This window comes from Physeter macrocephalus, chromosome 20 (genome assembly GCF_002837175.3).
Source record: "Physeter macrocephalus isolate SW-GA chromosome 20, ASM283717v5, whole genome shotgun sequence".
NCBI lineage: Eukaryota > Metazoa > Chordata > Mammalia > Artiodactyla > Physeteridae > Physeter > Physeter macrocephalus.
In genome coordinates this window covers 8,037,093-8,048,706 of record NC_041233.1, presented here as the reverse complement: position 1 = coordinate 8,048,706, position 11,614 = coordinate 8,037,093, and the positions used below count along the sequence as shown (strand labels likewise).

The window sequence follows — 11,614 nt, the reverse complement described above, 5'->3', positions numbered from 1 at the left end:
CCATGGCTCACGGGCCCAGCCGCTCCGCGGCACGTGGGATCCTCCCAGACCGGGGCACGAACCCGCGTCCCCCGCATCGGCAGGCGGACTCCCAACCACTGCGCCACCAGGGAAGCCCCTGTGCATGTATTCTTATCTAACTCCCAAGCTGAACGTTTTGCTTGCTAAGGAAGCAGAGCTGTTTGGTGGTTAGGAACATGGCCTGAGCACACGGAGTGCCTGGTTCAAATCCTGATGTTGCCACTTATGAGCTGTTTAGTCTAGGGCAAGTTCCTTTACCTCTCTGGGTCTCCGCTTCCTCATATTTAAAGTGGAAATAATAAAAAAAGTAACCCTGTTCCTGAGAGGATCACATGAATGAATATATGGAAATTGTTTGCCACTTAGGAACAAGTACCTGAAAAACAATAAGCTTTTAATAAATCTCAATTGCTATTACTATCATGGTTTGGTACTAGGAGTATCGTGTTGACCAAAGGAAGCAGGTCATCAGCCAATACCTGTGCTAGGAAGAACCTAAAGCTCTTCTAAGTTAGATTACTGCAACCCTTCTAAGGATTTTTTTTATGGTTGGGAAACACTCAGTGTATCCATGAAGCTCATGGAAGAAGTGGTTAAATATACCTTACAAATCAGAAAAATACTTTTAACTCAATGATTCACAGTACTTTGAGTACATACGTGAAGTAGAAATGGGAGCCAGGGCACAAAATGTGATCCTTCCACCAGATTCAACGAGAAATGCTAAAAGGTTTGTCACATTCTTTCATTCATTCAACAAACATGTACTGAGCATCGCCCTTTCCATTTCATGAGAACGTGGACATGGTTTGTACAGGAGAAAGTAAGGGGACACAGACCTGTGACAATTTCACTACGTGGAAAAGTTGCTAAATAGTATGGTTCACCACAAAATCCAAGATGTTAATTATTCATTCAGAGCGCAGGAACTTTTTGACTATATGCTAATGTCACTTTGACTCCCGTGTCAACAGTTAACCAGGACTTTGAAAATAAATACGCATGAGAAGTTTAGCAAAACCTATCTGGAAGGCAAATCTGTAACCCTCCATAAATACTGTACGTATAATGTTGAATGCAGAGGAATTTTGGCTGAGCTGCTCCTTAAGATTACCTACATAATGCTTCCTTCACATGCATTATAAATTAGGAGTGAAACATAGGGATTTTATCAAGTAACAAGCATGATAACTATCTAATCAAATTAGAATACCAATACAAAATGTCTCTTAAGACTATAAAGTTACACATTTTCTGAAACACATCATCTCCTATATAAATTTCATTACCTTCAGAAATACTGGGAACAAGGTTTGAGTTGAAGAATACATTTAGAAAAGTGGGCATTTTGAGTTATCATGATATGCTTTTAAGCTATAAAATTCATAGGATATGTTTGCTTTTATGTAAAGGAATTTAGAGCTCTAGCTGACAGATATAGATATATATATACACACATTTTTTTGGCCACGTGGCATGTGGAATCTTAGCTCTGTGACCACGGATCAAACCCGTGCCCCCTGCAGTGGAAGTGCAGAGTCTTAACCACTGGACCGCCAGGGAAGTCTCTGACAGATATTTTGTTACAAAGAATTATTTTGAAACAAAATACCTTAAACTGTTTTTTTTAAATTTCCTAAGAAAATTTACTAAGATTCTCTTCTAATAAAGTTAAAGTTTTGATCTGTATAAAACCTATTAAACCTGAATCTATTTGGAAACCTATCTGACAAAATTCAATAAACCCATAAACCACTTTAAACTTGTCCTGATTGCCATGGGGCATGCTGGGACCACAAGAAAACTACAGCGGATGTCTAGCACTTTTTAATGTACTGAACAGAAACAGGGATTTACAGGCATAGGACACAACGTTTTTCAATAGCAAACTGCATCCACGCAATATGTATGACAATGCTAAGTAAACAGGAGGTTCTATTAGATGGTCCTGCAACAAAGGACTTAACTTTCTGGATCAAAATGATCAATTCTAGGCAAGGAAGAGTGATATCGTACCCCAGGAAGGAAAAAAGTGAATAAAACCCATACATAACGGGGCAGAAGCATGAAATAGAGAATTTAGAAGGAAAAAATTAGAGAAGACCAAAACAGAGGATACTTCAGACATTCAGATATCTGGATCAAAACTCAAAACTGGCAATGAGAATTCATAAAGCAGTAAATGGGGCACTTCACCTCGCCACTATCCGCTGGAAATTTCATTCTGCAAAACAAGTGTATGTCATACATTCTTCGGTTGCCTTTCTGATTGCGTCACTCCTCAGAAGACAGAGGAAGCAAAAAGAAACTTTCAGGATGGATTTAAAACTAAGTTTTGGGTGAGACAGAAAAGACAAATCTCATAAGAAAGTGATCCTGGCATTTTATAATTTTAACCAGCAAAGAACAAAACACTAGGTATAACTTAATGTGTACCTTTCAATAAGTTATAAGAGAAAGAAGAGGAAATGTTTTCCTTAGCCAGAAACTCAAAAGAGTGAAAACATTATTGAGTGTTTAACTTATGACAGTATCATTCTAGATACTTCCACATGGTTATCTTATTTAAATTGGTAAAACCATTCCCTTAGAACAGAAAAGCTTCAGACAGTCCAGAAGGGATGACGAGTAATACAGAGATATTCTGAGAATCAAGCATGAGTGACCACGATGAGGACAAAAGGGGCAACAGCAAACCAACGTGGATGCACTGCAAATTCTCTAAGATGTTCAAAGGAGGAGATACATATGATGTAAGGAAGGGGTTGGAAAGATAAGCAGGAAAACAATTAACCTAAGGTTTAAAATAAATTGTGGCTCGAAAAATACAAAGATGTAAAATGATTTTTTAACATACAGCCAAACACAAAGTAAGGAGAACAAGGAACAGCAAGTACATGATTTACAGCAGAAACTGTAATAATAATAATAATAATAGAGAGAGAAGGCAGAACTACTCCTCAGCCATTTGCTTCAGACTTAACCACCAAAGAGAAGTGATTTTTAAATATGAAAGTTACCTAGCCAAGAGAAATGAACATTAAGACCCCAATGAAATGCTATATTACACCCACCTGGTTGACAAAAATTAATAAAACATAAAATATCAAATATTGGAGAAGATGTGGATCATCAGAATGTCTCTTAAACATTGCAGGGAGGAATGTAATTTAATGCAATGACTTTGGAAAACAGTTTGGCACCTTCTCCTTAAGTTGAACATTCATATATCCTATGACCCTTGACTTTTGGACATGAATAAGAATAGGCATTTTGGGCTTCCCTGGTGGCGCAGTGGTTGAGAGTCCGCCTGCCAATGCAGGGGACACGGGTTCGTGCCCCGGTCCGGGAAGATCCCACGTGCTGTGGAGCGGCTGGGCCCGTGAGCCATGGCCGCTGAGCCTGTGGTCCGCAACGGGAGAGGCCACAGCAGTGAGAGGCCCGCGTACCGCAAAAATAAAAAAAAAAATAAAATAAATAAAGAACAGGCATTTCAAGCCCTTTTTTTCACATCAGCAAAAAAATAGATTCAACACAAAAGGCTACCAACAAAAAAGTAAATGGATAAGCTATGGTGTAGTTGCACAATGGAATATAATAGTCAAATCAAATGATCTCCAGCACACATAAAAGTAGATATGAATCTTAGAAAACAATAGTAAGTAAAACAAGTAAGTACCAAAAGATTACATACAGCATACTGCCCTTTTAAAAATTAAAACAACTAAAACCTCAAAAATACGTAATTATATATGTGACACACATGTATATATGTAATATATGTATTAATAAATTCATATAACTAATGAACACCATATAAAAGGAAAGCAAGGTTATCCTGCACATGGGCTACAGGAGGATAATTTCCTTGTGTGGGGAGGCAGGGTATGGGTTAATGGAGAGGACCGTATGATTACAGGTAAGGTTATTATCAAGGTCTTAGCTTTTCTTGTGAGTGGTGAGTTTATGAGCGGTTACTATATTATTAGAAACTACTAAGTAACTACTTTGAATAAAAGTAGCCAATAATGTAATGGACCAATGATGAGAGTGTATCATGAATCCAGAGCTCTGATTAACCCAATTCTGGGCTCCTATGGTTAAAAAAAAATGAAAACTGAAAACAAAAACCAACTAATATGTAAATGTTGCCTTCATAAAGTCCTGCAAATGGAGAAGGAAGACATAAGTCTCTTGAACAGAGTTCAAGTGTCAAGATTCAAGGCAAAAATAATCATATGTGAATGTAAAATGACCACTGGTAAACTGAGAAACCATGAAGGCCAAGAGAAAGTTTCAGACTCCTGGGATGCTGATTGTCAAAGTGAAGAAAGGCAGCCTCCAAAAACTACTTACTAGAAAGTTTGGTATCAATCATCAGAACTAGAAACTTAGATAAAACACAGGGAAAGCACACTTACGGGTTTGTGGTTCACATAAGTGGAAAGAAATATTTAACACTGGATGAGAGAAATGAACTTTAAAAGTATTTTGGCCTTGGGACTTCCCTGGTGGCGCAGTGGTTAAGAATCCGCCTGCCAGTTCAGGGGACATGGGTTTGATCCCTGGTCCGGGAAGATCCCACACGCCGTGGAGCAACTAAGCCCGTGCGCCACAACTACTGAGCCTGCGCTCTAGAGCCCGCGAGACACAACAACCGAGCCCGTGTGCCACAACTACCGAAGCCCACACGCCTAGAGTCCGAGCTCCACAAGAGAAGCCACCGCAATGAGAAGTCCGCGCACTGCAACGAAGAGTAGCCCCCGCTCGCCGCAACTAGAGAGGAAGCCTGTGCGCAGCAACAAAGACCCAACAAAGCCAAAAGTAAATAAATAAATTTATTTATTTATTAAAAAAGAATTTTTGGCCTTGGATAATGGTATAACTCTAATTAGAGACATTATGACTTATACTTAACTAAAGAGTATATCAACTGACAAAATACAGGTATGTGAGGTAAACCTCAGAAGAAATTCATAAATGACATGGAATTTAGGTGAATATGCAAGCTCTAAATGAGACAAAAATGTAATCTGGCTGCCAAAAAACCAGTGAATTCTTACAATTTATTGTAAATATATAGAATTCCAAGGCAGAATAAGGGAGGATAAAGTCCCAATGTGTACTACACAGGTGAACTCACAGCCAGCACACTGTGTTCAAGTAATTTCTGGGGGGCACATATTGTAAATGATTGAGAGAAGAATGAACTGAGTAATGAAAGCTTAGTATTCCTGGGATACATTAAGCAATAAAAGGAACAGGATTATTTAATTATGAAGGGAAAATCTTGAGAAAAAGCATCATCAAATATTTTATCACTTATCAAGAGATTAAACTTCAGGATACAACCAGGACAAATGCAGAGGCCGATTCTGCTCCAGTCGCAAGGAAGAACTTGAACCGCAAGGAAGAACTTGAACCGTCAGGAATCTCCTACTCTCGCAACAGGAGCTTCTCCCTTTTTAGCCCACTTGCTCACTGGTTCTTCAACTGCGAGGACAATAGCCCATGGACTCCTTTACAATCTCCTTACTTATCAGCTCCTTCTTTCCTCATTTCCTTATTTATCCTAGTTAGAATCCAAGATCCAATGCCTCAGGCACTCTCATAGCAATATACAAAACCCCTGTGATCCCCTGCTCTTCAACAACACTCTGGCAAAAATTCCTATCCTTGACAAATCTAACTTCCTGCCTTCTCTGAATCTGCATTTGGTTCTGGGAACTGCTAGAGAAAAGCCACACAACCGGAAGACTGGTACTGTCCAAATTCATAAAAAATGACATCAATCAGGCTTTCCACACTGCCTGGGAATTCTATTTTAGTTTCCAGTCAATACTCCGTCCCAATTTCCACAGAAGGAAATATCCTTCCTCTTTAATCTTTTATCCTAGTGTTTTTTTAATATTTATTTTATTGAAGTATAGTTGATTTACAATGTTGTGTTAGTTTCGGTGTACAGCAAAGTGATTCAGGTATACATACAGATAATAGTTTGCATCTTCTAATCCCAACCTCCAAATCCATCCCCTCCCACCCCCTTGGCAACCACAAGTCTGTTGTCTATGTTCGTTCTGTAGGTAAGTTCTTTGTGTCATATTTTAGATTCCACATATAAGCAATACCATATGGTATCTCTCTCTTTCTGACTTACTTCACTTAGTATGATAATTTCTAGGTCCATCCATGTTGCTACAAATGGCCTTATTTCATTCTTTTTTATGGCTGAGTAGTTTTCCATTGCATATATACAGAATTCATATTCTTTAACCATTTATCTGTCAATAGATATTTAGGTTGTTTTCATGTTTTTTAAACTGTGGATTTCAACCCATTAACTGGACATGAAATCTATTTAGTGAATCATGATCTCAAACAACTTTTTTATTTAAATAGAAAATATCAGACTGCACTGCTCATAGTACAAGTATAATTTCATGATTTTCTTTCAAGGTATCTGTTTTTATGTTTCTATAAATATACTTGGTAAATGTATTTCTGACGGTGGGTTACGGTTTAAAAGAAAGCTGGAAAGCCACGACTTTTCTCTTATGCTCTGTAAGCTGTCCTGCTCCCCTGCTCCCACCTACTCAAAGTCTCACTCCACAAATTATTCCCGTGTCTATTCTTTTCGGTCCTTCCCACCAGAACAGAAGCATGTTCAAATCTACTTTTTAAAAGTAAAAAAAAAAAAAAAAAAAAAAGGCAAACAGGCAAAAATAATCCCCCTTCAACCGCACAATTCTATATAGATATTTATCACCCTCTACCTTTCTCCTCCTTCTCAGCCTTCTCAGTAAAGAGATGTCTATGCCACATCTACTCACACATGAATCTCTACTTATTTCCCCAAAGTACACACTTGGACCACCAGTGCTCCATCCCACAATCCTCTGCAACTGTTCTCACCATGGTCACATGACATCCATGTAATAAATCCTGGAGAATTTTCAATCCTTACCTTGTTCAATCCCTCAGCAGAATAAGATTTTGTTGACCACACACTTGAACAGTTACTATATATGCTCACACTGAAGATTCTCTCCTTTTTTTTTGAGGTGGGGGTGGGGGCGCTCCTTTTTTTCTAACCATCTCTTAAGCATCCACGTCTTTAGAGGCTTGGTCCTAGCCACCTGTTCTTCTCATGCTTCCTTCTCTGCTTGAGCAAGATCATCTACTACTAGGGCTTCAATTACCTTCTAATGCTGACAATTCCTCAAACTGTAATTTTATTTTTTTAATTTTTAAAATAAATTTATTTATTTTTGGCCGCGTTGGGTCTTTGTTGCTGTGTGCAGGCTTTCTCTAGTTGCGGCGAGTGGGTGCTACTCTTCATTGCGGTGTGTGGGCTTCTTATTGTGGTGGCTTCTCTTTCTGTGGAGCTCAGGCTCCAGGCAGGCGGGCTTCAGTAGTTGCGGCACGTGGGCTCAGTAGTTGTGGCTCGCAGGGCTAGAGCGCAGGCTCAGTAGTTGTGGGGCATGGGCTTAGTTGCTCCACGGCATGTGGGATCTTCCTGGACCAGGGATCAAACCCATATCCCCTGCACTGGCAGGCGGATTCTTAGCCACAGTGCCACCAGGGAAATCCCCCCAAAGCTGTAATTTTAAGCCTTCTGTGAGATATGGAATTTCAGACATGACTATCTTATTGCATGTCAAACATTTCCACTTAGCTGTCTCACAGGCATTTTTAACTAACATGCCCAAAATTTAATTTGCCATCTTTCCTCTTCACTCTAGGCCTGCAATGATTCTGATGCTCTCCACCTTAGAATATGGTTCTGCCATCTACTCAGCTGCCCAAGTCAGAAGCCTCAGAGAAACGTGAAGCCTCTTGCCCTCATTTATTCTCAGGTTATGAGATTAAACGAAATAAGCACCCAGGAAATACTAGCTATTACTATTTTTTCATGGTCAATTCATCATTCAACAGTTAAGGACTTCCTTGAAACTCAGACTAATACTATATAAACTACTCCCACTACTCTTAATTGTTTCTCTACCATTAAACTTGTCAGAGTTTTTTTGTCATCATTTGTTCAAATTTTGTCTCCTCCATCAGATGATAAACTCCAAGAAGGCAGGGTGTGTGTGTTACTTTCTGGTTCACCACATTATCTCCAATACCTTGATGTCGAGTGAATATTTGTTGAATGAATGAATGTTTGGAAAATTAGTGAGCTCTCCATAAATAAAATGTTAAAGGAAGAAACAATGATTACCTGTCAAAAACGTTAGAAGAGATATTCAGGAAACAAGTGGAAAGTTGAGATTAATGCCCTGTACGTTTCTAAAATTTAACGATATTTTATTTTAATCTAGAAACACACAGATTCTTATATTTTGCCATTAAAATCAAGACATTTATTTACCTTTGCCATAATATCTGCATAAGCCATATATAAAAAATCTTCCTCCAGTTTGCTATGAAAAACAAGAAAAAAATCAGTTTTTAAGTAGAAGGTTAGTTACATGCAAAATCACCATCACTGTATAAAATAACTTTTATTTTTCAACAAGTATGTCTTTTTAAAAAGAAACAAGCACAAAACTCAGGCAAAGCAATTATTCAGAAATATTGTAGAATCAGAGAGCAAAGATCTTAGACTTCCTAAACAGTGGCCCCATCTTACCTTACGGAAGAGACCTTCAAGTCTCACAAAATAAATGATCTATTGATTTACACACAAATGTAGTAACATTAATATTCTCTTAAAACTACAAAAGTTGAACCAAGCAAATTTACATGATGTCAGGGCTTTTGACAGCAGAAGTGATATCTGACATTTGTTGGAAAGACTCCCCCAATTATTATGCTACTACGTAGTTTAAAAATATGATGGTCATAATGATTCTTAAAAATTAAGATAGGTTAAAATCTGTTTACTATCCTCTTTTGAAAACTTATGGAAACCACTAATTCATTGAAGAAAGACTTCCATCAAAAAATACCTGACGTTTTGCAAAGTTATTTTAGCAGTTTTAAGCTTATAGCCATCAGAAAAATCCACTTATGAGAAATACCTCATTACCTGACAATGCCAGACAGGGAGCTGCTCTATGCTTAGGGATGAGATGATTTTGTTAGTTAGGAAATAATAAGAGAAAGAGAGAGAAATCGTGAGAGAAGGATGGATCACATTAGCTAAGAGGGAGAAATGTACATTATTACAACATGCATAGAGGTCAGATGAACTCTTTAAGACTCATGTGGATATGGATTGATAATTAAATTCTCTGCAGAGGATGAGGGAGGCCTGGGGCAAAGTAGGCTTTCTCTCCCATGGCAGGGAAGCAGGTAAAGGTTTTTAGAACCTCCGCCATGGCTCATCTACAGAAATCAGCCTATGTAGTGCCTAATGAGCAGATACTGAGCACATTTTGATTACTGGGCTTATGAGTGCATTTCTTATTTAACTCCATAGAGGTTTGCCCTTTGTGGTTGCAGTGAATTCATATGACCAAGACTGTAGGAACCAAGAAAAATGGAGAGTGCCCATAAAATAGATCTCAAAGAAACCTTCCACTGAGAGGATGGCACACCCACCCCCTCAAGTTTCCTAAGACTTACTGCTGAATGGAGACAGAATCCACCCAGGAAATTTGGGGTCACCAGTGGTCTCCAAACATTTTTGGCACTGAAATTTGCTTTGGGCTCTTTTATTTTCTAAAGGCTGTTTGTGATCAACAGGAAGATTCAGAATCAAGTTAACCAGCTAATCACAATGTTGTTAAGAAAAATGAGAGCTAGGTAAATATTTGATAGGTAACTAGTAAAGCCTGAAGTTGTGTGAGCGTTGGTTCGTAGTGTAGGCCAGACTGGTCCTATCTCTGAACACTTCTCTCTCCTCCCAAGAACAAGATGAAACTGAAACAGGAACATGTGACGGACAGAACACTCAGACACGGGTTTCTATCTGTTCTTCCTACGTCTCGTGTGAGCCGTCCCAACCGTACCATTTCTCCGTTAAAGCCGTTCGACTGAACAGAAGGACCAGCTGATGGAGAGGATCAACCCGCTTAGGGCCTTCATCTTCTTCAGGAGGTTCTGCTCCAGGTTTCTATACAAAAGTCAGATTTATACAATTTCACATTGAGGTGAAATGTTCACCCAGACCCAGGAGCACTATGAAGGCTCGGAACAACAAATAAAAAGAAAGTCTTTCTCTTCCTACTGTGGTGCGTGAGTGTGTCTGTGTTATATGCATTGTACCTGCACGTGTATGCACGTGTGTGTGTGTGTGTGTTATATTACCGACGCAAAAGTATGCAGCTTTAAACAGAAAAAGCTATTTAATAATGGGACCAAAAAGCACTATGGGCAAGGATAACTTACATCATTTAAAAATTCTGAATGCTATTCTTATAAGCAGAGTCATGACTAACTGAAAAGTGTATTTGCTACATGGATTTCAGCTTTAGGGAGGGCTCAATTTACAAAGAATTGCAATAAAATGCCACGTCACTCCGAGTATAAAACTATAGTTCATGTAGCAAGGCAAACTGATTATCAAATGAAACATTTTTGTTGCCTACATAGACAGAGAAAGGCAAAGAATGTTGAATGAGTTAATGTCTGAACCACTTACACATTATTTTTTGTCATTTTCAGTTACTTTTTTTTGTTTGTTTTTGTTTTTTTGCATTACACAGGCCTCTCACTGTTGTGGCCTCTCCCGTTGCGGAGCACAGGCTCCGGACACGCAGGCTCAGCGGCCATGGCTCACGGGGCCCAGCCACTCCGCGGCATGTGGGATCTTCCTGGACCGGGACACGAACCCGCGTCCCCTGCATCGGCAGGCGGACTCTCAAGCACTGCGCCACCAGGGAAGCCCTTCAGTTACTTTTAAGACTTAAAAAAGTAATTTCATTCTATTGGATAGAACATGTACCATGAGGAAAATTATGAAGCATTTTTACTGACTGTAGAATTAATTAATCCCATTTGTTGAATGATTTAATGAATTTTATATCTCTATAAGAATTACCCATTCAGACTGATATTCTCTCTACATAAATGATGTTCTTTCTTGGATTTAAGGCTTAATGTTGCAGGTACTGTGTAAATTTCTACAAGGTTGAATATTCTAATATTCTACAGTTTTGATTTTAAAGACAAGTGAAATTCATTTAAAATATAAGGGGGTAATCAGGGTTAAGGTTTTATGAACTGGATTAGTTTATCCTTTATGTTCCCTGATAATTTGTGAGTTAAACAAAACAAAACTTTTAGAGAAGACGTCTTTAACTTGGGAATCATAAAACCTCTAACTAGTCTGCAAAATTCTGCAGGACTATATGCTTATAAATTTTCCTAAGATGGTTCTTGGTCTGATTTTTAAATAGGTCCACAGCTCATAAAAAATTAAGACAATGGCTCCCCTGAGTGAAGCACTCTCAGTAACACAAGCCTCCTTATCAGCATGGTTGGACTGAAAAAGTCTACTTGCCATTTATACTATATTTACCTTGACTTCCTGCTCTTCCTGTACCCAATCTATCATTCTCTTCCCTGTATATGTTTAACAACTAGCTACTTTTCATTGGCTTTTGTCAACTCTTAACTTATTAGTTTTGGTGAATAATTCTTT

General features: G+C 38.6%; 1 protein-coding gene across 1 annotated transcript in view; it reads right to left on the bottom strand.

Moving 5' to 3' along the window:
• Nucleotides 1–11,614, bottom strand: part of RYR2 (ryanodine receptor 2) — a 564,826-nt gene that overhangs the window by 92,275 nt on the left and 460,937 nt on the right. Inside the window, exons 77-78 of the mRNA XM_055081210.1 lie at nt 9,981–10,084; nt 8,396–8,447 (exon numbers count right to left, since the gene is read on the bottom strand). Coding sequence (XP_054937185.1) covers nt 8,396–8,447; nt 9,981–10,084 — 156 coding nt within the window. The remainder of the gene's footprint in view (nt 1–8,395; nt 8,448–9,980; nt 10,085–11,614) is intronic.